Here is a 27624-nt window from a genome sequence, read left to right as displayed (position 1 = left end):
TTTTATTATTATTATTATTACTATTATTATTATTATTATTATTATTATTATTATTATTATTATTATTATTATTATTATTATTATTACTGATTTTTTCATTTGTCGTTTTTTCTTTGGTATATATTTTTGGTATCCTATTATTATTGTGACTGTTATTAAGATTAATTGTCTCGTTATCATTAATAACTCTATTATATTAATAACACTATAATTCCTTTTGCTTAAATAGTGAGAGAGACAGACAGACAGGCAGAGAGACAGAGATTACAAGAATTTATTATGTTTATATATCTTTATGAAGACAAAAATTAAATTATTTACCCACGTATATAATCTCTCTCTCTCTCTCTCTCTCTCTCTCTCTCTCTCTCTCTCTCTCTCTCTCTCTCAATATATCCAGATAGATTAGATAATTGGACAGAGTTAAATAAACAATTGAAACGGCAATAGAACAATAAAAACAAAAGCAATACAACTCACTCTCTCTCTCTCTCTCTCTCTCTCTCTCTCTCTCTCTCTCTCTCTCTCTCTCTCTCTCTCTAAAATCAATAAAACGAAAAAGTAAAACAAAGGAAAGCCTTCTAGGCTCTCCCATCTCTCTCTCTCTCTCTCTCTCTCTCTCTCTCTCTCTCTCTCTCTCTCTCTCTCTCTTACCTTAAGCGACCAGCCAGCCTTAAAAAGGAGCAGAATAACGCCGTAAAACACAAAAGAGAAGACATTCCTTGCATCCAAAGCAGACGTCAGGAGAGGAACGGAGGCCATCTGCCAGTCGTGTGACAGCTTCCAGGGGCACAATAGGAGCCACCCGTTGAAGGATGGCAGGTATGCAAAGGTCAGGGCCCTGTCACCACGCGTTTTCCACCCCGGAATAAGCAGCAGAAGCAGTAGCAGTAGCAGGAAGAAAGCAGTTAGTAGGAGCGGTAGTAGGTCAGCAGTTTCAGCAGGATCCGTTGTTGTTGGGGAATGGTGGAAAAGGTAAAGGAAAATTGTATTAAAAAAATTTGTATTATTTTTTTTTTGGAGGGGGAAGGTATTTTGATGTAATTTCAAAAATAATTGTTCTAAAAAACTTTCTTTTAATTTTTGTGGTATGTAGACATAAATATAGTCATTTTTCAATTGGCAAAATTTATTAAATTTTATGATTTTTTTCATTTTGACGTAACTTCAAAAATAATTATATTATAAAACTTATTTCTTTCAATTTTTGTGGTATGTAGACGTAAATATAATCATTATTCATCTATTTTAATACAATACCATAGGTCAAATTGATGATATTGCAAATTAAAGTTTCCCCTTTAGAATATCAAAGGCAACTATTAAATTCACTTTAATTAATCTTTTACAAATAAATCCTATTAAAAATACCCAGCATTCATCCTGAAATATAACACTTGAACAATACAAAACTTTTAAGACGTTCAGAGTATAAGTACATAACTTCACGAAGTTCAGAGTGGAAGAACATTGTTATGTTGTTCACTCACCTTGTTATTAATGAAGATGAACAGGCAGCTGGGTTATCCTGGTCACTGAACACGGGGGAACCGCCCCCCTGTAACAGCAGACGAAGGAGCAGGATTCCGCATATCTGGAAATCACATTTTAAATACGTTCATGTTAGTGTTGCATTTTAAACAATATATATATTTTGAACTACATATTAACTGTAATTTTCCCAGAAATAAAACTGGTCACTCATAGATCATAAATAATCGTATTTGATTGTTGTTGCCCCAGAATGAAGATAATTCGTGTTTTAAACATGTTCACGTTGTTGTTTCATTTTAATCAATATGTATATGATTATATATATGTATATCTCTATATTGATAGATATAGATAGATAGATAGATATGTATGTTTATATATATACATATATATATATATGTGTGTGTGTGTGTGTGTGTGTGTGTGTGTGTGTGTGTGTGTGTGTGTGTGTGTACATATTACCTCCACACCAACAGTAATTCTCCCAACAATAAAACTGATCACTCATGATTCATAAATAGTTTTATGTAATTAATTATTCTTGCAAATAATAGTCTTACCATGCTACTTAAACAGAGCAACCTCCTTATGACTCCTTCCAAGGGTTTGTCTGGTGGCTTCTTGTGGAATAACCTGGAATTGTAATAACAGGTTGTGAAGAAGAGACTTCTTAAACAACAGAGAGAGAGAGAGAGAGATTGGTAGACGTTCAGCTAAACACTTGTTAGACAATAATATTTTAAGGGCAGCAGGAGACAATTTCATGCTTATGTAACCGTTCTGTTTTATTTGATTGTATATAATCTCTTTATCATAGTCTCATACGATCTTGATATGAAGTATATTATACAGTATATTACACATAATAGCTCAGATAGTTATGCAAAACTCTGCAAGACTCTAGATAGCAAAGAATAAGGAATAAAGTGATTGAATTAACCAGGGCTTACATTTTGAGATAATAGGAAATATAGTTTTCATATTTTTTTTCTTTATTGTTTCTAAAAATTCATTAAATTAACCATGGCTTACATTCTGAGATAATCTTAATAGGAAATATAGTCTTCATGTTAACTTTCCTTTATTATTTCTAAAATGATTACTATGTATAGAGCAATGGGATCATTTTGGTCCCTGATGTATTGAAAGAAAATAAAGAAAAAGATAGAATTACTTGATACGAAATAGCAAGAGAAGACTTTCAAAAGTCTTCGTTTATCTCCAAGCAAGATGGGGTTGAGTAATGCAGGACGGGGTTTGGGGTGTATTTATTTTTGGGGGGGTTGTTGGGGTTGGAAGGGACCCCTTCTCGATCCTCACCTTCTGACGTGCTTCCGGTGCAGGATGAGATCCCAGGCTGCACAAACTGCCAGGCTAGTGACGGCGTTTTCCTTGCACAAGGTCCCAGCAGCCGCCAAGATCCCGGCCCTTCGGACCCAAACCATCCCCTCGCTGGAACCTTCTCTGTGATTCCTCTCCTCCCTGTCAAAGGCCTCCGCCTTCCTGAAGAGGGACGCCGCTGCTTCCTTCTTCACCAGCTCGTAGCTGACGAGGTCGGCCATCAAGTACTCGGTCGTGTACTCTCCTCCTGCTGCTCCTCCTTCTTCTGCCATTTCTTCTTCTTCGTCAGCCTTGTCTTGTTCCTCGTCGGCCGTCGCGCTTTCCCATCTGTCGCAGTAGGAGCTGGTCGAGTCGTCCTCTCTCTCCTTGATGTAGTAAGTGCGACGGATCTCGTCCCGGTCGCATTCCATTGCCCTGGAGGGGATTATTCAGGCCGTCAATTTTTGAGGTCTCGGTTTCGTTCTCTCAACTTCATTGCGTGTTTGTGATTTTGTATTGCTTCTGCCTCGAAAATTCTGGTGTTGTTTCTAGTTTCGAATGCATCTCTCCCAACTCGAAGATTCTGATATTGTTTCTAGTTTCGAATGCATCTCTCCCGACTCGAACATTCTAGTATTGTTTCTCGTTTCGAATGGATCTCAGTCAGTACGTATGATGCACAATTTTATTATTGTTTCCAGTTTTCTTTGCATTTCTCTCAGTATGTATAATATATAATTCAAGTATTTCTTTTCTAATTTTGAATAATGTTTTGTCTATAACTTCTGTCATTTTTTCTTTTTCTAGTTCTAGTTTTGAATAATGCATAATTCCTCTTTTCTAGTTTTGAATGCACTGTATAATGCATAATTCTAGCTTCTTTTTCTAGTTTTGAATGCGTTCTCTCGGCACGTATAATGTACAGTATAATTCTAGCTTCTTTTTCTAGATTTGAATGTGTTCTCTCGGCGCGTTTTAAAGTATAATTCTAGATTTGTTTCTATTTTTAACATATTTCTTACAATTGTGAATAACCGCCTTTGAAAAGCAAAAGAAAAAATCTTTCCTTAGAAGGCATATGAACAGTCACGCATTTTGAAAACAAAAGCGTCGGTCTTTGCATATTTACGTAAATGATCCTACGATTGCGAATCGCTGCCTAAAAACAAGAGCAATAAAAAAGAATACAAGCCCTTACGCAAAGCATCAGTTGTTAACCTGATTTATTATTGGCAATAACTTGCGTTCTCCCCTCTCGTGTTCTCCAATATACGAAGCCCTACTCGATCCAGGAATCCGCTTCCAGAACACTCTACACGTACATATTGCAATGCGTTAGTTTACCGTACTTCATATGAAATCGAGTCTGTTTATATTCCACTCTGCCTTCGTCGGATTATTAGCTTTCCTGTTTTGGGAGGGATTGGAATTACGACGCGCCTCTACGCGTACGCTGAGATTGCATCATTGCTTCATTGCATCGGTGCATTGCATCAGTGTACGTTTAGGAACCACTGGAAGTGAGTGAATTAATAGATTTATCAGTCTATTAGTCCTGTTACCAATCAAGCGAGGATCTGAATTATTAGTGTTTGTATAATGTCCTCTGCCCTAGTGATTCATGATAGACTTCGGTTTAAGGACTTGTGTGAATCAGTAGTTTATGTGACTCAATATCCTTTTTGAAATGCTCTTAAGATAATGAAGAACTGTCATCAGTTCGCGGTAATTCCATGCAGAGAATCAAGATTCTTTCTTTGGCTGAGGTTTTTGACGGAGAATTGATTTGATAAATTCGTTTTCCCTATCTAAATTATAAAAATATCTTAATATGGCACTTTTATTTAGAGCCATTGGAATTTGGCATTTTCACCAACTTGCTCTAAATAAAAGATTCTAAGAATATAGTTCATGGTTTTGGCTAAAAATAATATTTTTTTTAACTGCTAATAATAGAAAGTCATTGTTGCTTTTTTGGAGCCATTGAAATTTGGCATTTTCACCAACTCACCCTGTATAAAAAGATTCTAAAAATATATTTAAAGAATTCGCTAAGAAAATATTTTGTGAAAATGCAATTGACAGATGCTATTACTCAAATTAATGATAACTGATAAGATGTTGATGCAAGAATATAGACCGTACTGATCATTTAAGTTTGATACGGGGATGAGACTTTTACTGAGTAATACAGTGAAATGGAAAAAATTAGTCCTTATGGACAAATAGATAACTCTACCACTGAAGAACAGTATGTAAAGAAACAACTAAATCTACAAAAATACTACTACAGAAAAAGGAATAAATGATGAGACAGAACGATGTTTTTCTGTAGTTCAAAGGGGAAAAGTTACAATGCTAAAGAAACAGAGTTGGAAATGCAGCAGATGCTATTAAATCTACAAAAATAGCTGTAACAAGATAGGAAAAAATAATGAGGCAATGTGGAGTATTTCTGTAGTTTGAAAGAATGTGATACAATGCCAAAATAACACTGAGTCAGAAATGAAGCTGATGCCATTGAATCTACAAAAATAACTGCTACACAAAATTAAGTAATTGGGAGACAATTTGAATTCTTTCTGTAGTTAGAAGGGATCAGTTACAATGCTGAAGAAACACTGAGTTAGAAATGCAGGGAATCAAATTCTTTACAATTAAATCTACAAAAATAACTGCTTTGCAATTAAATACTAAACAATTAAATCTCCAAAAGTAACTGCTACAGAAAATACAGTAATTAGGAAACAATGTGAATTCTTTCTGTAGTTAGAAGGGATCAGTTACAATGCTGACGAAACACTGAGTTAGAAATGCAGACAATTAAATGCTATACAGTTAAATCTACAAAAATAACTGCTATGCAATTAAATGCTGTACAATTAAATGTCCAAAAATAACTGCTACAGAAAATACAGTAATTAGGAAACAATGGGACGTCTTTCTGTAGTTCAAAGGGATGAGTTTCAATGCTTAAGGGTGGGAGATCAGTTTCACATTGGCTTCGTTACCTGTGATACGACAAAATAGCTGCTAAAAATGTGATGGCTGCCAGGACGTCGGCCCTCCCTACAACACCTGTCACCTGTCAGGTGAGAAAGGTTGGAGTGGCATTAATTTCGTCTTCATTTTTTACCCCCACCCCCAAAATGTTGAAAAAAATTAAGCCTTTTTGGATAAGGAAGACTGAAATGAATTAATTTTCCTTTCGTAGTTTTTAGCAAATCTTAGAAAAATGGAAGTTTTTACTCCCCAACTAAACGTCTAAAAAATTAACCCTTTTGGGATGAAGAATGGTCAAATTAATTCAATATGCTTTCATAATTTTACCAAAAATGTAAAAAAATGAAGAGTTTTACGCCCCCCAAATCCTCAAACAATTAAGCCTTTTGGGATAAAGGAGTCTGATATTAATTCAATTTATTTTCGTTTTTATACCAAAAATGGAGATTGCAGGGTTTTTACAAACCCCCCCAAAAACTGAACGTTTTTAAAAATTAAGCCTTTTTGCATGAAGAAGACTGAAAATAATTCTATTTACTTTCTTATTTTTTTCAAAAACTAAAAAAAAAAAAAAGAGTTTTATTACATTTAAAGACCGTAAAAGTTAAATGAGGTATAAGAAAAGAGGGTGGAATGATAAAAGATATGTTCAGTGACTGCATAAATTAATCAGACGGATTTACGTAGACGAGAAAAAGTTACTTGAAGCAATATACTGCATTTATAAAACTATTTACTAGATGTTACAGTAATATATAAAATTAAAATATATTTTTTTCTATTTTAACCGGTACATAAGAAATCTCATAGCAGTATCTAGAGCATTTGTAAATAAACAGTAATTATAAACAGTGTTATATATATATATATATATATATATATATATATATATATATATATATATATATATATATATATATATATATATATATATATATATATATATATATGTTTGTATGTATTTATGTATGTTTGCATGTATTTATATATATACATATATATATATATATATATATATATATATATATATATATATATATATATATATATATATATATCTGTGTGTGTTTATGTGGAATATGAACAGTTTATTCAGTACACAAAAAGTTTGGTAATTTTACAACTTTCCCAGAATAATGAAATATCCATAACAGAGTTTGCAGTCTTTTGTCTGTTCTCTCACTCCACTGGAATACTTTTCATTCAGACTAAAATGGCTGAAATCTGCTTTAATCTATCCCATTTCATCCAATGTCCATCAAACTTCTTTTCCCTTTTATATCTTTGACTCACTTTAATCAACAGAAATTATACTGATCGTAATTCATATAATCCTGTGTTAATATTTGGGCAGACTTCATAAATGTCATATTCTGACTTCTGCCGTGTTTTATTCACTCGAAAAAAAAAGAAATAAAAATTTACCCGTCGGAAAATGAGCAAAATTCAGGGAGCCGGTTTCATAATGAATATGCAAATTCTCTGCAACAAACCGCATATTAGTTTATGTTTTCCAAAATATGATTTACGGTGATTCCAGTACTTTTTTTTTTTTTTTTTTTTTTTTTGGAAGTTTCAGCTGTACCCAGAATGATTTCACGCTTAAAGCGTCTTCTGAATCAGTCTGTTTTTTTTTTCTGTTTGTTATGTTTATTTCATTGGTCTTGAAAATGATGTAATGATATATGTATGTATATATATATATATATATATATATATATATATATATATATATATATATATATATATATGATATGTATACATGTATGTGTATATATATATATATATATATATATATATATATATATATATATATATATATATATATATATATATATATATATATATATATAAGGTGGAGATTTTTTCATTAAATTTTACTTTCGTTTACTTATTTATAAATCCTCGATTTTTGTAAATAATAATAATAATAATATTATTATTATTATTATTATTATTATTATTATTATTATTATTATTATTATTATTATTATTATTATTATTATTATACTAGTTCCACTTCTCTTTGTTAAATATAGTACCTTTCCTATGCAAATTATTTCCCCAAAGATTATACCTACCAGGACTGCTGAATAATTCAATTTTCCACTTACAAAGACTAACATTAATTATGATTTAAAAGACTCTTAGTCTTTTATTCAAATAATAGCTGTAACCACTAAGTTGCATTGGCTATTCACAGAAATTAATTTCCTTTCGAAGAAATTGAACATCACGATACTAGCCATTTTATTGGCTAGTTTCAGTTTGTTTACTACTCGGAATCTCCGGTCACCAACGCCCTATAGATAAGTGAACGACACTCACAGTTACGGGCACCAAACACTACAATGCTTCTTCTCCCACTCCTACAGTAGGACTCAGAGCCACTCACCGCCTCCGTGTGGATAGGATGAGTAGCGAAGATGAGGCCCGCCGAGAGAGCCGTCCCCTGGGGGACGCGAACCACCCGTAGGAGGAGCTTCGTCAGGAGAAGACACACGCAGGAGTGCAGTAGTATGTTGACTAAGTGGAAGCCAAATGGACGCAATCCGAAGAGCTGATAGTTGGCTCTGAGGAAAGAAGAAGAAGAACGATAAATAAACAGTCAATGGGCGAATTATTATGGAAAATATGTTTTGCATGAAGTTAAATTGTTTATTGGCATGCCCTTGCTAGTTAAATTGTGTTAAATTGTGTCTTCATAGCTATATGTGTGCTTATTATATTAAGTTACACTGTCTGTATTTCGATATGTGTCTATTGATTCAAGTTAAATTGTGTTTTTATAGGCAAATATGTGCTTACCGAGTTAAGTTCAGTTGTCTTTATAGACAACTGAACTTAATTCAGTTGTGCTTATTAGGTTAAAATGTTTCTTTATAGGCATATAATTGCTTATTAAGTTAAACTGTTTCTTTATAGCCATGCACGAACTTATTAGACTAAGTTAAATTGTTTCTATACATTCATGGCTGTGTTTATCTATGATATAAATATTGGATGTATATTTCACATTACACTGCCCTTTGTAAATACTTTTGCTTCGTACATTTCGTTAATACAGTCCACACGCACTGCAAGGTTGCGTATATATATTCTTAGCGTATCTATCGCCGCTCCTATGAGTATTTCAGCTTTAACCAGCCCCTGACATTCATCTCTACATATTCAAACATTCCGGACTTTTTCTCTCTATTCATTCATAATTATCTGTCTCTGTTATTCACCGAGGTTAGTGAATAAATGATGTCTCATGTAATACGCTGGCGTTTTGTGTTGAAGATGTATCATACGTTATAAAAACTAGAATTTCTTTTCGCTTTCGTATTAAAAGTATTACGTAAATATACGAGCTTGTCTTCGTATAGGCTGCTGTTTCTCGCATGCCTTGACAGGGCCTACATTATAAATCTTACGACCAGCGCTGCTCCGGTAATCCTTGACATTTATTTGTCTTCCACATTTTCCTTTATTCAAGCGCTCATCCAAGCTGCCTTTCATTAAATCTTGCGGAATTCACTTAATTCACTACTTACCATTTCATTTTCCATCTCTCGTCTTACCTGCTCAGCTCATTATCCCGTGACAAAACCTTCAGCATTACAACATGGATTAAGATTTTGCTTATGAAAGAAGTCTTGCGGTCTCCTGTGATTTTTATGCAAGCAGTAAAGTTCAGGAACGCCACTGAGTTATTCAGGAAGCTAGAAAAACAAATCTTCTCTATCTTCACGATTTTCCCTGAAATTCCACAATAAACAAACAATGAAAAGTTTCTTACGGTTCTATTTTCAACCAAACACTTTTTCATCCTTTCCTTCCGAGCGACATAAATTCTCATGTTTAGCAAACTTCATATGTTTCATTAACCACTTCAGTCTCCAGACACTGTAACCGTCGTATGCAATATTATATTGCAGATATGTGATTAAATGTGTAAGCAGAGAAACGCAGGAAATGAGAAAGGAGTATATATCTGAACACTGGAATATAAGATGCAAACAGACGACATCAAATGAATGTTAAAGTGGGTTGTCTCGCAAGTGGAAATACAGAACCTGTCAGTGGTTTTTATTTCAATTTTCTGTCTGTCCCAGCAGAGGTTATACCATCAGTGTTAACTGCATTTCTGATCACTACATAATTCTGCCTCATTCGCATGGCGCGGCTATCTTGTCAAAGCAGCTTACCATGTCTGAATCTCTTCTTCTTTTCTTTTTCTCTCGTGAGGTTGACGATAGCTGAGGCAATTTTTCAAGCACTATCCTAGATTCATGAATGACTGGTGTATTTGTCAAATTCTGAGACTGCCTCAAACCTGCTCCTAATCTTCCCAGGATTTTTAGAATGAGCCAGAAATTTTGGTCTCAGGTACTGGGTACCAGAGATGGTGTCAGAATTGTGCTTTTTCAGGTTCATATTCTTATTGCGAATCTGGAATGTGCTATTACTGTGCTTTCTTAGTCTTCTCAGGATTCTCAGGAATAGCCAGAAATTTTGGTCTCAGGAACTCTCTGAGTACCAGGAATAGTGTCACCATTGTGTTTTTTCAGATTCATATTCTTATTGAGAATCTGGAATGTTTCATTACTGTGCTTTTTCTTGATTACAAATTCTCAGTCCCTTTAATATTTGGCGGGGCGAGATCTTGCATAAGTCATAAGAACCCATAACTTCTTAAGAGGATTACAAAGAAACATTTAGCATGAATATATACTGGGTTTTTTTTCGGATGAAAAAATTTTTTTACAGCTTCCTAAGGAAATGCATTAACAATTTGGGATGTCTTAAGTAAATCAGAATACACCTGGATTAAGAATATAAATAATGACAAAACCAGCAGCAGCAAAAACCAATGACTTACTATTAAGAATGGTCAGATAACCAGGCAGGAGAATACTTTTGTAGAATAAAACTTCTGCATGTGTTGGCAGACAGGTGAATGCTGGATTAGCTGAGATGACAGCTCAAATAACACGTTAAGAGTACGTTGGGGCGTGTTGTCTAAATCATTTAGCTCCCCTAAATGTCTCAGGGTGAGAGTGGGGTAGCAAAATTCCCTAAAAAAAATTCAGCAAGAAGGATGGACGAGAAATAAAGGATAGAGCAGAATAAACAATACTGTGATTTTGTGTTACGAATACAGCCATGAACATATGTAAATACAGTATATATGTTCATGGTTAACACAGGGACACACACCAATATACACACACATATATATATACTTACACACACACATACACACACACATAAGGGGATACTACCTCCCCAAAATATCTCTCGAGCACAAACAATTATCACGAACATTAATACTTAGTGACTCAGTGTGCAAATAGGGTTGTGTCTGTGTTAATGACTATGCATCAGTAATTAACATGTCTCACACTTAGTTTAAATTACTCCAACACTTTTCCTGATGTTTATTTCTATCGTTGCCTCGGAAACTTGCCCTCCTCTCTCCAGCCAACTTGATATAACAGACACAGCCCCATTTCTCCCGTATTAAGCATTCACCTCCGAAGACCGTCACGCAAGTATTTCCATAATGTATGTTAATGAAGGTGTCTATATTCCATAGAACAAAGGCCTCGTCACCGGAGCGAACTCAGACAAGACCAGTGTATATATGAGGTTCGGAGTTCCGTGTGTCATTGTTGCATTTCGTATATACATCTCTTAGTTTTTGTCTTGTCTTTTTTGTTAAGTTTCTTTAGTTATGGCCTCAAAAAGATAGGGGTTTACTGCTCATGATACCGAGTGATGAAGTATTTCGTGTCTGTTTACACCTCTCTCTCTCTCTCTCTCTCTCTCTCTCTCTCTCTCTCTCTCTCTCTCTCTCTCTCTCTCTCTCTCTCGTCTTTCTTGCTAAGTTTCTTCAGGTATGGCCTCAAAGATAGGGGTTTACTGCTCATGATACCGAGTGATGAAGTATTTCGTGTCTGTTTACACCTCTCTCTCTCTCTCTCTCTCTCTCTCTCTCTCTCTCTCTCTCTCTCTCTCTCTCTCTCTCCGTCAATAGGAGACCCCGTGAGATCCAAATCCATGGTTGTATACACAAGAGAGAGAGAGAGAGAGACGTAGTCTCACGTGAAACCTTTTTCTGCAAGACGAGGAATGTTTCAAGTAGGCGATAATAATTTCGCTCTTTCAGTTCGTAAAAGAAAGAACTAGTTAAAAGAATATGTTAAAAAGTTAATAAGATTACAAAGAAACATTTAACACGAAAATATACTGTTTTGGGGACTTCAAAAGAAAAAAAATATTCCTTTTTTTTTACATTTTTCTAAGGAAACATATTCCTCAAAGTCTTTGAAGACACTGAACTCAGGAAGCTAGAGCTTCGCATTTCCCAGCCTCTCGTCTCAACCCCTCAAACAGCTCGAGTGTTCATTACGCCACTTTCATTTCATTTTTTCTCTCCCCTCTTCTTGCTTTCCATAGCCTCTCCGGACACGACATTCTCCCACGTCTCAGAATGTCAAGTTCTTATTTCATATTTCTTCAGACGTTTGAAAGAATCCTTATTTCATGCTATTCTTAATGACTTCATTTTATTTTTGATGTTCTCAATGGTGATTCTCTTTTATGTTCATGTTTCTCTCTCTCTCTCTCTCTCTCTCTCTCTCTCTCTTATTTTGTGAGGTGCTTTTACAGTTAGCACTTTTTCGATGTCTTTTATTTTACTGAGGAATATTAATCTCTTGAGAAATTCCTCATTCCCCTTTGCTTTTAATGATCTTAATTTACTTTTCATGCTCTCTATGGTTATTTTTCTTTTATATTAATTGTATTTTTATCACTTTGTGTGGCGTTTTTAGGGTCGACGCTTTCTCGAGTTACTATTTTTACTGAGGAATATTCATCCTGCTCATTCTTTTCTTATTGTAAGGGATACATTATTACAATTTATGGTTTATCTAAATGTTCGTTTTCAGTTTATTTTAATTATATGTTAAACATAGACAGTCATATCCTCTTGGGTTCCATTCAGAAAATATTTAGTTTCTTCAGTAGCTTACTATGGTCAAGATTGTCGCAATAATATACTAAAAATGTTGACAATTAGTAAATTTGCTGGAAATTAAAATAACACTTGTACATTAATCCAGAGATTTATTTACAATTAAAATTTATTTTATTAATTTTTGTTTTTCATAAAAAATAAGAGGGTGTAAAAATAACAGGGGTAAAATTAAAAGGGGGTTAAAAATAAGATGGGGTAAAAATTAACAGGGGGTATAAAATAACAAGGGGGAAATAACTGGGGGTAAAAATTAGCAGGGGTATAAAGTAACAAGGGGGAAGTAACTTGGGGTAAAAATTAACAATGGGTTAAAATTAGCAGAGGGTTAAAAATAGCAGGGGGTAAAAATTAACAAAGGGTAAAAATAACAGGGAGTAAAAATTAACGGGGGTAAAAATAACAATGGATGAAAAATAACAGGGGGTAGAAATAACAAGGGCTAAAAAATAACAGAGGGTAAAAATAAAAGGGAGTAAAAATAACAACAAGGTAAAAATAACAGAGGGTAAAAAATAACAGGGTGTAAAAATAACAGGGGTAAAAATAACAGAAAGTAAAAACTAACAGGGGTAAAAAATAACAGTGGGTAAAATTTAATAGGGGTAAAAATAACAAGGGATAAAAAATGGAATAAAAATAACAATGGGTGAAAATTAAGAGTGGGAAAAAATAAGAAGGGGGTAATAATAACAGGGGGTAAAATTAACAAGGGGTAAAAATTAACAGGGGTATAAAAGACAGGGGGTAAAATTTAACAGGGGGTAAAAAAACAGGGGTAGAAAAGACAGGGGGTAAAAATAACGGGGGTTAAAAAATAACAGGAGATAAAAATAACTGGGGTAAAAAAAAAAGTCGGTTAAGAATAACAGACGGTAAAAAATAGTAAGAGGTAAAAATAACGGGTGGTAAAAAACGGGGCAAAAATAACAGGGGGTAAAAAAATCGGTGTAAAAAAACAGGGGTAAACAATAACAGGGAGCAAAAAACAGAAAGAAAAACAAGGGGTAAAAACAAGGGTAAAAAAAAAACAGGGAGTAAAAAACAGAGGTAAAAAATCAGGTGGAAAAACATTGAGTAAAAAATAAAGGGGGTAAAAAAGGGGGTAAAAAACAGAGGGTAAAAATAACAGGTGGTAAAAAAGGAGTAAAAAACAGGGGGTAAAAATAACAGGGTTAAAAACGGTGGGGGTAAAAGAACAGGGGAAAACATAGGTAATAAATAGTAGGTAAAAAAGGGTGTAAAACAGGGGTAAAAACACAGGGGGTAAAAATACAGTGGGTAAAAAGGCAGGGGGTAAAAAAACAGGGTAAAAAGAGAGGGGTGTAAAATATAACAGGGGGTAAAAAACCAAGGGGTAAAAAATAACAGGGGGTAAAAAAAACAGGGAGTAAAAAAGGGGTAAAAAACAGGAGTTAAAAAACAGGGGAAAAAAACAGGAGTGAAAAAATACAAGGGGTAAAAACTGGTAAAAACTGGCAGCTGATAAAAAAACAGGGATAAAAGGGGTAAAAATAACATGAGGTGAAAAATAACAGGGTGTATTAGACCGGGTAAAAAAACGGGGGTAAAGAAACATAGGGTAAAAAACAAGGGGTAAAAAATAACAAAGGAGTAAAAAAGTGGGGTAAAAAAGACAGGGGGTAAAAATAAACAGGGGTAAAAAAACAGGGGGGTAAAAAATAACAGAGGGTAAAAAAGAGGGTAAAAAATAGGGGGTAAAAAATAATAGGGGTAAAAAATAACAGTGGGTAAAAAACAGGGGTAAAAACAGATGGTAAAAACAAAGGACAAAAGGGAGTAAAAATAACAAGGGTAAAAAAACAGGGGATAAAAAACTAGTGGTAAAAAACACTGGGTAAAAAACTGTGGGTAAAAAAATAGATTAAAAAAAGGGGTAAAAATAGGGGAAAAATAAAAGTGGGTAAAAAATAATAGGGGTAAAAAAGGGTAAAAAATAACGGGGTTAAAAAGGAGGTAAAAACAGGGGGTAAAAAAGTGGGTAAAAAAACAAAGAGTAAAAAACAGAGGGTAAAAAATAACAGGGTAGGGGTAAAAAAAGTGGGTAAATATAACAAGGGTAAAAACAGGGGAAAAAACAGGGATTTAAAAAAAGATGGTAAAAAACATGGAGTAAAAATTAACAAGGGCAATTAATTGGATAAAAACAGAGGAAAAAGGGGAATAAAAAACAGGGGTGAAAACAGCGGGTAAAAAATAACACAGGGTAAAAAAAACAGGGGGTAAGAAATAACACTGGGTAAAAAAACAGGGGGTAAAAAATAACACATGGTAAAAAAACATGGGGTAAGAAATAACACAGGGTAAAAAAACAGGGGGTAAAAAATAACAGGGGTAAAAAAGAGGTAAAAAACATATGGTAGAAAATAACATGGGGTAAAAAAAAGGGGGTTAAAAAACAAAGGGGTAAAACAAAGGTAAAAAAACATGGGGTAAAAAAAGATAATAAATAACCGGGGATAAAAAACCAAGGGGTAAAAAAGGGTAATAAATAACCGGAGATAAAAAAGCAGGAATAAAACAAATTGGTAAAAACTAAAAGGGGTATAAAAAGGGATAAATAACAAGGGTTAAAAAAGTGGATAAAAACAGGTTAAAAATAACTGGGAAAAAATAACAAAAAAGAACTGGTAAAGAAAAATAGGGAGTAAAAAAGGTGGTAAAAAATAACAGGGCGTGAAAAATAAGAAGGGGTATAAAATAACAGTGGGTAAAAAGGGGGTAAAAAGTAAAAAATAACAAGGGGTAAAAACAAGGTGTAAAAAATAACTGGGGTCAAAGAAAGGGGGTAAAAAAACTGAGAAAAAAGGGGTAAAAATAACAGAGGGTAAAACATAACAGACGGTAAAAATAAAGGGGTAAAGAATAATAGGGGGAAAAAACAGCAGGCAAAAAAACTGGGGGCACAAAAAAAGGTAGTAAAAAACAAGGGTAAAAAATCAGGGGGGCAATAAAAAAGGGGACAAAAAAAGGGGATAAAAATCAGGGGTTAATAAAAAAGGGGCAAAAGGGGGGATTAAAAACATGGGGTAAAAACACAGGGTAAAAATAACACGGGCTAAAAAACAGTTGGTAAAAAAACAGGGGGTAAGAAACAACAGGGAGTAAAAAACAGGTGGTAAAAAATAACAAAGGGTAAAAAATGGGGTAAAAAAGGGGAATAAAAAAGGGGTAAAATAGGAAGGGAAAAACAAGGGGTAAGAAAATAGGGGATAAAAAATAAGAGGGGGTAAAAAAGTAGGTAAAAAATAACAGGGATTAAAAAATATCAGAAAAAACATAGGGTAAAAAATAACAGGGTTAAAAATAACAGGGGGTAAAAATAACAGGGGTTAAAAAAGAGGGGGTAAATAAAGGAAGCAAAAGACAGGTGTAAAAACACAAGGGGTAAAAAACAGCGAGTAAAAAACAGGGGTAAAATAACTGCAGGTAAAAAAAACTGCAGGGTAAAAAAATCAAGGGTCAAAAAACAGAGATAAAAATAACAAGTGGTAAAAAATGTGGTAAAAAAAACAGGCGGTAAAATTCGGAGGTAAAAAAAATGTGGAAAAAACTGGGGGAAAAAATAACGGGAGGTAAAAAACGGGGAGTAAAAAAGTGGGTAAAAATAACGAGGGGTGAAAACAGGGGGAAAAAATAACACGGGGTAAAAAAGGGGGTGAAAAACAGTGGGTAAAAAAACAGGGGTAATAAAACAGGCAGTAAAAAGGGGTAAAAATCAAGTTAGTAAAAACACGGGGTAAAAAAGGGGTAAAAAAACAGGGGTAAAAACAAGAGGTAAAAAAGGGGGTAAAATACAGAAGGTAAAAAAAAGGTGTAAAAAAACAGGGGGTAAAAAACAAGAGGTAAAAAAGGGGGTAAAATACAGAAGGTAAAAAAAGGGGTAAAAAACCAGGGGGTAAAAAATAACAGGGGGTAAAAATGTGTGTAAAAATAAACGGGAAAAAAAGAGCCGGTAAAAAAGGGGGTAAAAAACCGGTAATAAGGCAGGGGTTAAAAAAAGAGCGTATATAAAAGGGGTAAAAAACAGGTGGTAAAAAACCTGCGGGTAAAAATAAACATGGGGTCAAAAAATAACATGGGTTAAAAAATAACCAAGGGTAAAGACACAGGGGGTAAAAAAACAGAGAGTTAAAGAAGGGGGCAAAAAACTGGGGTAAAAAAAACAGAGGGTAAAAAACAGACGTAAAAATAACAGGTGGTAAAAAAAAGTGTGGAAAAAAACAGGGGTATAAAACCAGGGGGTAGAAAAAGCAGGAGGTAAAAATAACATAAGGAAAAAACTGGGGGTAAAAAATAACAAGGAGTAAAAAAACGGAGTAAAAAGAGAGGGTAATAAATAACAGGGGTAAAAAACAGGGGGTAAAAAATAACACGGGGTTAAAAATAACAGTAAGGTAAAAAATGATGGTAAAAAACCTGGGGTAAAAAACAAGTTGTAAAAATAACAGGGGTAAAAAAACAGGGGGGAAATAACAGGTGGTAAAAACTGGGGTAAAAATTAACAGGTGGTAAAAAATAACAGGGGTAAAAAAACAGGGGTTAAAAAATAGGGTTAAAAAATTAACCGGGAAATAGTGGGCAAAAATAACAAGGGCTAAAAAGAATGGGGTAAAAATAGCAAGGGCTAAAAAACAGGGGGTAAAAATAAAATGGGGTAAAAAAACAGGGGGTAAAAAATAACAGAGGTAAAAAATAACAGGAGGTAAAAAATAACAGGGTAAAAAACAGCGGGTAAAGATAACATGGGTAACATTTTTTACTTGTTAACTGAAATTCCCAGGTAAATGAGATCACTATTTACATTTATTGCTAACGTTCTGGGACCTGGGTGTTGCCCCATAAGTCAAACCTCAATTAAAATTCATTCCTAACCTTCCAACCCGATCCAGAGCGTAGTAACATATATCAGACAATAAGTTGTACCTTCAAAGAACATATAACCGGATGTGTTCACTAGTTATTGAACTGTCTAGGCAGTCCTAACTAACAATGAGCTGTGACACAATTAACAGAGGTCATTGTTTTCTGGACACAAGAGCTCAATGGGTGCTTAACAGTGTGCCGTGAGAGAAGGTTCAAATTACGATGTGTATGTAATTGTACAGAGAATTCTCATGAATGTCTGTGTGTATATATATATATATATATATATATATATATATATATATATATATATATATATATATATATATACACATATATATGTGTGTGTATGTGTGTACTTATATATTTATAGATATATATATACGTAGACAACCACATGAAAGGTGAAAATTAAAGACCAGGTACCAAGCGCTTTCGTGTATTGCGTACGCTTCTTCGGGGTACAAAGTAAAATAAATAAATAAATAGAGACATAAACTAGAAAACTTCACAAAACAAAGATCAAAGCCACTAACAAGCAAAACATCATTACTGAATGTAATCACTAGTTTGAAGAAAACATAGATATATATATATATATATATATATATATATATATATATATATATATATATATATATAATATATATATATATATATATATATATATATATATATATATATACATATATACATATATATAAGAGATATATTGGAAATAAAGTCAATATATATATACCCCGTATATTTTTCACACATTAATAAATGAATCACAGGGAAAAATAATAATCACACATACATGTATATATGACTGTACAATATTTCTGTTAAAACAGGATTCCATCTAATAAAAGGAGACCATAAAAGAGTCAAAAAGTAGAAAGTTAATGCTAAATATTTCGGAGAGCAGCTGTTTCTCTCGACAGGCAAGTATGAATGTAATAAGAATTACAGAAAAGGGGGGGGGCGGTGTGTATTCATACCAAGAGTTCCAGACGTCAGCCGTTATGTCACTCCAGTTGATAGCTTCTTAATCTAAACGCTGGTTGCAGGAAGAACGGCTGACCCCTGGAACTCCTGGTATAGATACCGTTTTTCTGCAATTCTTATTTCATTCATACTTGCCTGTCGAAGGAGACAGTTGTTCTCCGGAATATATAGCATTAACTTTCTACCTTTTGGCGTTTATATGGGCTCATTTTATTTTATATATATATATATATATATATATATATATATATATATATATATATATATATATATATATATATATATATATATAAACCTTATATTATATATATATATATATATATATATATATATATATATATATATATATATATATATAAAACCTTGTCCACAAGCATTCTTCATGTAAAATGCTGGCAATATACTTGCAAGGCTTTATGTTCTTCACTAAATTTCCTAAAAGTTGTGGAACTTTATATTTTACAACTCAAACTACCAAACTTTTGGCAAGCCGGCGGCATTACCTCTCCCCCTGGGATGAGAGAGAGAGAGAGAGAGAGAGAGAGAGAGAGAGAGAGAGAGAGAGAGAGAGAGAGAGAGAGAGAGTCCTGTACTTATTACCATAAAGAAATCTAAGATTTTCCCAGAGACTCGTATTATTCCTTCAATGCATAACCTACATTAAGCAAGTATGATGGTATTGAAAAAAATAAGAAACAAGGCTTTTTCTTTTTCATAAACAATATTATTCTCCTCATTCTTTTGTGTGTGTGTGTGTGTGTGTGTGTGTGTGTGTGTGTGTGTGTAATCTCTTTTGAAAGAAAAGAAAGAATATACTCATACCTAAACGTGCGTTATTTTTTTTTTTTACGCTTTTGTTCAGAGCAGCAACAATTGTTCCCGCATTCCAGTCAAAACTCTTTGAAATATATAATACGTGAAGTGAACAATTAACTTTTATCCTTTTTCTTGTAAAGTAATTACTTTTTATCCTATTTTTCCTCCGGCTGAAATATGCATTCAGTCATGCCTTGTGTTTCGAAACCCCTTTAAAATGTTCATACATTATGCTCAAATGATTGCGGAATTTAACAAGTTAAATTCTGCATTTCAGCCGGATTTGAAAACCTGTCATTCTACAAATATTTATGTGGTAATAAACAAGCTTCAGTGACACTTCGTTAATCACACGTGGATTATGTTCGAGAGAGAGAGAGAGAGAGAGAGAGAGAGAGAGAGAGAGAGAGAGAGAGAGAGAGAGAAATATCATTTCAGTATCAGAATTACGCTTATCATCCATCACCCGCATGTATCTTGCTTGGTTGCATTCTCTACTCAGTACTATTATTTCAATTAGAGAGAGAGAGAGAGAGAGAGAGAGAGAGAGAGAGAGAGAGAGAGAGAGAGAGAATCACTTCAGTGCAATAACTACGTTTACCATCAACAAAACCAAATATACCGTGTTTGGTTTTACATTTCACTTGGTACGAAAACTTCAGTTTTTAAGAGAGAGAGAGAGAGAGAGAGAGAGAGAGAGAGAGAGAGAGAGAGAGAGAGAGAGAGAGAGAGAGAGAGAGAAAATATCCCTTCAATTCCATAACTACGTTTATCATCAATAAACCAAAAATATATCTTGCTTGGCTGTACACTCTACTCAGAATAATAATTTCAATTTAAGGAGAGAGAGAGAGAGAGAGAGAGAGAGAGAGAGAGAGAGAGAGAGAGAGAGAGAGAGAATATCCTTAAATTCCCTCATCTGCGTTTATCACGAATCAACCCATCACAAGATCCGGGACAGGAATTGTTTACATTACGATTAATCATGCTTGTATAAGCCACCCAATGGCTATGAGATTAATATCAGCTGATGATGTCAGCACAAACTCATTATCTGGAGCCGAGTTTGTGTCCGGTATTTAGAGAAGCGTATTGTATTTTGGTTAATGCGATCTGCCAAGAAATACCAGCCGTAGGCTGATGTTAATTTTGGGAACTCGGGTTAAATCACTTGTCATTTGATTATTTACGTGCTTGCAACTAAGTTCTCTCATTTTTTTTTAATTCGAGATCAGATAGGTTTGCTAAGACAATGCACTTTGCTATAAATCAGATGATAAAATAATAATAATAATAATAATAATAATAATAATAATAATAATAATAATAATAATAATAATAATAATAATAACTTATTATTATTATTATTATTATTATTATTATTATTATTATTATTATTATTATTATTATTATTATTATTATAAAGACGAAAAAAGTTAGAAATACTTGCTTACACTGAATAATAGCCTGTTCCAGTGAAACAAGAGTTTACATTTCTTTCTCTCTCTCTCTCTCTCTCTCTCTCTCGAGAGAGAGAGAGAGAGAGAGAGTCTAGAGAGAGAGAGAGAGAGAGAGAGAGAGAGAGATTCTTCTTCTTCTACCTTTTGTCCAAATATTTACCCTCAGACACCGCAGGCTTGTAAGATGGAAAATATGCCCCACCATATTTTCCTTTCTACGAAATTCGAGGAAAACGCCCCCACGAGTTTGAAGAGCCGAGTGTTCAGACGGTTTGCACTTTACTGCAAGACGATTCGGATAATGAAACGTGTTCTGTATTGGGTCTCTGGCGATCGAGAGTTTGTATATCTCAGTATTTCTCGTTTCTGCTATACTTTCTGGGACGTTCGTTTTTATGTCATAACTTCTTGATTATTCTATTTGCGTTTTTCATTTTTTATATATCATAGTTTTTCCGAAATTTTTTGCCCTCCGGAACACGTTAATGCCACTTTACTTTACGAAATTGTTTGGATTATCTCTCTCTCTCTCTCTCTCTCTCTCTCTCTCTCTCTCTCTCTCTCTCTCTCTCTCTCTCTCTCTCTCTCTCTCTCTCTCTCTCGTCTGTTGGTTTGTAACTCTCTTTCTTTCCTTTCCTTCTGGTTCAAGAAATTTGTCCTTAATTTTAACTCTTTTTGGTACAATAATTTATACATGTTTCTAAACCCTTAATCTCTCTCCCTCTCTCTCTCTCTCTCTCTCTCTCTCTCATCTGTTGGTTTCCATCTTTCCTTATTTCCCTTTCTTTCCGGTTCAAGAAATTTTGTCAAAGACTTTGTCTCTTTTGATACTATTTGTGTACCTATTTCCAAACGCCTCAAACGCCACCCCTCCCCCGCTCTCTCTCTCTCTCTCTCTCTCTCTCTCTCTCTCTCTCTCTCTCTCTCTCTCTCTCTCTCTCTCTCTTTTGAGAGATTACAGCTGCTACATTTATCTCAACCCTTATATTCGTTGTGATACATTTGTTCCAATTAATTTCTTTAAAACCCCTGTCGAAAGAAAACCTATACTCAAACCGTTCCCTTTGGATGGACATAGAATATATTAGACTTCAGTCAATCCTTGTTTCATGTCTGTATTTCTTTAAACTGTGGAGTCCTTTTTCACAGACATACTTCTGCCGATTCACTCTCTCGCTCGAATCATCCTAGAGACAATAACTGTGACTCTACATGAACCCTTTCTCTCCGGGCGAATAACTCTTCAGAACCATATTCACGTGGCTGAAAGAAACTGAATGCTCTCCCCTGTTTTTGAAGCAGCAGCAGCAGCTCAACAAGGTGCAATAAATGGAAGCAGGGTTCGAATTTCACAATAGCTTGGACTGCTCTCCTTTTTCCAACGAGAATTAATCACTTCCTGGTTTGCTGAACTGACGGATCAACTCTCACTGGCTTTTCATCGTGCTAATGTGGCTTCGAATAATTGTATTTTTTCTGGCAACACGTAGTTGTTATATCTTCTGATGTAAAATTCCTTATATTTGTGGTAATTCGTGATATGCCACAAAGATGTCGCGGGTTCGAGTCTCCCCAGGGCGATAAAAATCACTGGCTCTGTATCATGATCAGTTACTGCTGCAGTGTGGGGTCTGCGTTGGGAGGTTGAAACCAACATTCTTTGGAAGCTTGAATTTGAAGTCAATGGCCCCTGTGTTCTTGTTTCATGTGAGTAGGGTTTATCTACTGAAATAATAATAATAATAATAATAATAATAATAATAATAATAATAATAATAATAATAATAATAATAATAATAATAATAATAATAATAAATACCCTTGGCCTGTGGAACAGTCTCCCTGAGGATGTTGCGTAATTGGAACCTCAACAGTTCAAACGAAGATGCAAAGCATTACTAACTCTAAAACAATTCTCCTTGTTTGTTAATCGTTTGCTTACATTTTAATCTATCTATTTATTCACTTTTGTAACTTATTTATCTTTTCTAATAACTGATCTCTTCTGTCTGAAGTTCCTATTTTACCTTCTGTAACTTCTTTCAAATGAACACCATATTCTTTGGAAGCTTGAATTTCAGGTCAATGGCCCCTGTGGGCTTGTTCCATGTGAATAGGGTTCATACTCTGAATAATAATTATAATACTAGTATTAATAATAATTATTATTATTATTATTATTATTATTATTATTATTATTATTATTATTATTATTATTATTATTATTATTATTATTATTATTATTATTATTATTATTATCAAGGATATAGGAATCCAGGAAAGAACTGAGTAAGATATCATAACTGTTTCCATACGAATACTTTTTGCCTTTCCAAATGAAACTACCTGGGATGAAATTGCACAGTAATTGTATTACTTTACGAAAAAATGGAATTGAAAACTTTGAAGCTTAATTTCCTCTCGTTCAAATTAACCCAATCAAATCCAATGCCAGTAAAATTTGTTCATGACAAAAAACTATTCGCATTTGAATAATGGCTAGCATTTTATAGTAAAGTTATTGTAATGGGTATCATCCAAAGTAGATTTACCGAATATAAATTTTACAGTACATATAAAAACTGATTAATCCTTCATTACGAAGAGAGACTTTCAGGTTAATATAATAAAAGGATATTCGATCAGGAACACTGCATTTAAAGCAGGTTATTGGATTATTCGTAATGAATTTAGACCCCAACGTTTCCTATTAAAATCATGAGGTTTAGTTTTAGACTGGAGTGTTCTTATAGATATGGCAATATATAAAATTATTATTATTATTATTATTATTATTATTATTATTATTTGTTAATAATAATAATAATTATTATTATAATAATAATAATAATTAATAATAATAATAATAATAATAATAATAATAATAATAATAATAATAATAATAATAATAATAATTGTTATTATTATTATTTGAAACACTTTTCAAAATAGAAAAAGCCATTGTTCCGGTAGCTGAAAGAATTATATTACATTGGAAATTTTTTTCAGAAACTAGTTTTGGTCAGGAATCACCGGGGAAAAAAAGATAAAACTCTTGACAAAATACGGATCAGAATAATATCTCATTCAAAATGAGTTTGAAAACTAAAGTTTTTGCTTCGAGATCACCAAAAAAAAACAGCTTTTTGGTCAGGAATCACCCGAAGAAATATAAAACTCTTGTTAAATAACTGTTCAGAATAGTATTTCATTTAATATGATTTTGAAAACTGAAGTTTTTACTCCAAAATAACCTAAAAAAAACATAGAAACCCCTTAATAAACAAAGGTTTAAAAGGACACACTGGAACATACTGGAAAAGAGTAAGATTTCCATTAACGTTCATGGAATCACATCTCACGACATTCAAAATGAGTTTGAAAACTGAAGTTTTTGCTCCAAAATTACTTGGGGAAAAAAATAGAAACCCCTTAATAAACTACGGTTTAAAAGGACACGCTGGAACATACTGGAAAAGTAAGATTCCCACTAACATTCATGGAATCACATCTCACTACATTTAAAATGAGTTTGAAAACCGAAGTTTTAGCTCCAAAACTACATAAAAAAAGCATAGAAACCCCTCAATAAACTACGGTTTAAAAGGACACACTGGAACAATAAACTGCAAACTGGAAAAGAGTGAGATTTCCATTAACTTTCATGGAATCACATCTCACGACCCAGCGGCGGTGGTGATACGAGGCCTCATTTGCTCATTAAAGAATCATCTTTAATCAGGGCTTAACCGAGTCGCTTGAAGGAGCTTGTAACGCGATTATGCTCATTAATTTTCTCTCAAGTTCCGGGCGGATCATTCTGACACAGGTGTTCGAGAGGAGGGCAAACATTTAACGGGAATCAGGGCGTAGGGTGAGTGATTGCTGGCGTGACAATGGTTGTTGGGAAGTTGGTGTGTATTTACCCACGTCAGGTTCAAGATCAAATAGTACTGGAGTTATCACACATAAAGTGAAGAGCATATGGACATTAAACATAAACACAGATATACATATATATATATATATATATATATATATATATATATATATATATATATATATATATATATATATATATATATATATATATATATATATCATATAAATAGATAGATCCATAGATAATTTACTCACAGAAAATCATCGATGCACTCACAAATGCGTACATATTGCTACGCTATTTGTTCATACAGTGACAATGAAATACATCATATAATACTGAAGTGTTTTTGAGGCAAACAAAATCATTTGATTGGTGTCATTTTGGTGATTTTCTTTTTCAAACTCTGAAGCACCAATTAATCATAATTATGTTTTTAAAACAGTCCTTGATAAATGTCGATTGAAGATTATTGCTTACGAATGTATAAATGGATACATACATCATGTATAAAACGAAAGAGATTAGTGGAGCAAGTGATGAGAATCCTTCATACGACTTACCTGAAAGTGAGAATGGTGAAGGGTCTGTAGGACTTGTGAGAGAGAGGATCAGACATAGGCTTCCCCCAGTAATCATTGAAGAAGACGTGGGAGATAGGATTAGTTCCTATGACGTCCGCGTTTGTTGTGATGGCGCTGATGTCGTCGTGTACGAAGTCCCCATTCAGACCGTTGAAGTACACCAGCACCGATGCGACCCACACCAACATGTACACCCACGTGGGCGGTGGTTCCGCCGATGGGGCATCGTAGGCGTTCCCTTCGTCGCACCTACGACAGGAAAGCGACAGCGAAGGTGACGACGAACGCGGCGAAGAGGCGCTAGGTGAAGAAGAACCTGGAGAACCTCTCCTTCGTCGCTTCGGAGAACACTGGCATGTTTGAGTCCTGCCTTCTTTGCCCATTTTCACATGAAGCCCCGTGTCTCTCATATGAATTTCAGGGGGCAGCGCTCCCCATAATTCACTCTGACCCACGAAGAGAACGCGCGCAAGCTAGGGCCCGCATCGGGAGACCTTCCAGTGGTTAGTATGCTTCATTGTCTGTTATTTTCTTCGGTTCTTCCCATATTTGCCTATTTCCTCGTCAGCTTCTCAGCTGATTTTTCTGCGTCTTCTGGTCTCTTCATGTTTTCCGTTCGTAAAGAAGATCTGAAAAGACAAGAAGAGTTTCTCTGAGATTTAGTATATTCACAAAAGGCATTTTTAAACTCTAAAGATCCTTGACACTTACGTATCCGAAGCCCAAAATGTATAAACTCTACGGTACCTTCACGCCATATGTCACTTACTTTAGCGCCGTCTTTATAAAGCTTTGTTATAGATTTCAGGTGTGCAAACTTGAATGATTATTCAGCCATCCCTTTATGCAAACCAAAATAACAAAATGTGTTGTTTATACGTCAGATTCCAGTCACGCAGACTTGAATGATCATTCAGCTATCCTTTTGTGCAAAACAAAATCGACGAAAACCGCGCAAGAGAAACGGTATCAACAGACAAACAAACGAAGGGCAAATTCATGCAAATTCGACTGCCACCACCTGCATCCCAATCTTAATAAGGAAAAAGATAAAAGAGGGGAGGGGGAAAAAAATCGTCTTTTCAAAACACATAACTTCGCCCAAAAGTGCCTCAGGAAATTGAAGAAAAGATAGTGCCAATACTTTCGCCGGCACTGACAGTCAGTGCGATGGTCTTGGCACTTACACCTGAAGATGGATAAGAAGCTGGAGATGTAGATGGGAGGGAAATATATGAGGAAAGCTGAGATTACGGGACGAGGAGAAGGGAGGAATTGAAAGAAAATGGAGGGAGGGAAAGCGAAGGGTGTGGAGAATGAAACTGAATTAAAATGTTAACATTATTTTGAATATATATATATAGATAGATAGATAGGTAGGTAGATAGATAGATAGATAGATAGATACATAGATATATATATATATATATATATATATATATATATATATATATATATATATATATATATATATATATATATATATATATATATATATATATATATATATATATATATATATATATATATATATATATATATATATATATATATATATATAGAGAGAGAGAGAGAGAGAGAGAGAGAGAGAGAGAGAGAGAGAGAGAATATATATATATATATATATATATATATATATATATATATATATATATAGAGAGAGAGAGAGAGAGAGAGAGAGAGAGAGAGAGAGAGAGAGAGAGAGAGAATGTTTATATGCACCTCCTCGTACAGGCATACAGAAAATATTAAAAATAGGTCATTCGAGCTCAGAAACGTCTCATGAAAAGCACAAACATAAAAAGAAAATACAGTCTAGTCATTCATCGTAATCAAGAAATCTAACCGGCAAAAATTCTTCCCCTTTACTCATAAACATCCGAATATTTTTGTGTATGCGTCTTTTCCTCCAACACTGAAGTAATTCAATTACACTCTCGCCCTAATGCTCTAACTCCGCCGACTAGCAGTGACAGTCATTAGAGAATTCTTTACTCCTAATGCAAGAAAGGTCGACGGCAGTCCGTCATTTGAATAATTCATTAGGTGTCTGAGGAGATGTTCCCTAATTAGCGCAACACATCTCGTGATAGGTGACTGGCACAATGACGTACGTCTCTCTCTCTCTCTCTCTCTCTCTCTCTCTCTCTCTCTCTCTCT

The 27624-nt window shown here is 34.1% G+C and overlaps 1 protein-coding gene across 3 annotated transcripts in view; it reads right to left on the bottom strand.

Annotated features, from left to right (window-relative positions):
- The window catches only part of LOC136832647 (protein O-mannosyl-transferase TMTC1-like), an 88377-nt gene that overhangs the window by 19833 nt on the left and 40920 nt on the right, over nt 1–27624 (bottom strand). For all 3 annotated transcript variants that reach the window (XM_067093915.1, XM_067093916.1, XM_067093917.1), the window contains exons 2-8: nt 25444–26093; nt 8213–8390; nt 5826–5899; nt 2815–3249; nt 2055–2127; nt 1491–1594; nt 655–841 (exon numbers count right to left, since the gene is read on the bottom strand). In XM_067093915.1, the coding sequence (XP_066950016.1) occupies nt 655–841; nt 1491–1594; nt 2055–2127; nt 2815–3249; nt 5826–5899; nt 8213–8390; nt 25444–25874 (1482 nt within the window). In that variant the 5' untranslated portion in view covers nt 25875–26093. The remainder of the gene's footprint in view (nt 1–654; nt 842–1490; nt 1595–2054; nt 2128–2814; nt 3250–5825; nt 5900–8212; nt 8391–25443; nt 26094–27624) is intronic.

Source organism: Macrobrachium rosenbergii, chromosome 50, assembly GCF_040412425.1.
Source record: "Macrobrachium rosenbergii isolate ZJJX-2024 chromosome 50, ASM4041242v1, whole genome shotgun sequence".
In the NCBI taxonomy this organism is placed as follows: domain Eukaryota; kingdom Metazoa; phylum Arthropoda; class Malacostraca; order Decapoda; family Palaemonidae; genus Macrobrachium; species Macrobrachium rosenbergii.
This window is presented reverse-complemented; position numbering and strand designations above follow the sequence as displayed.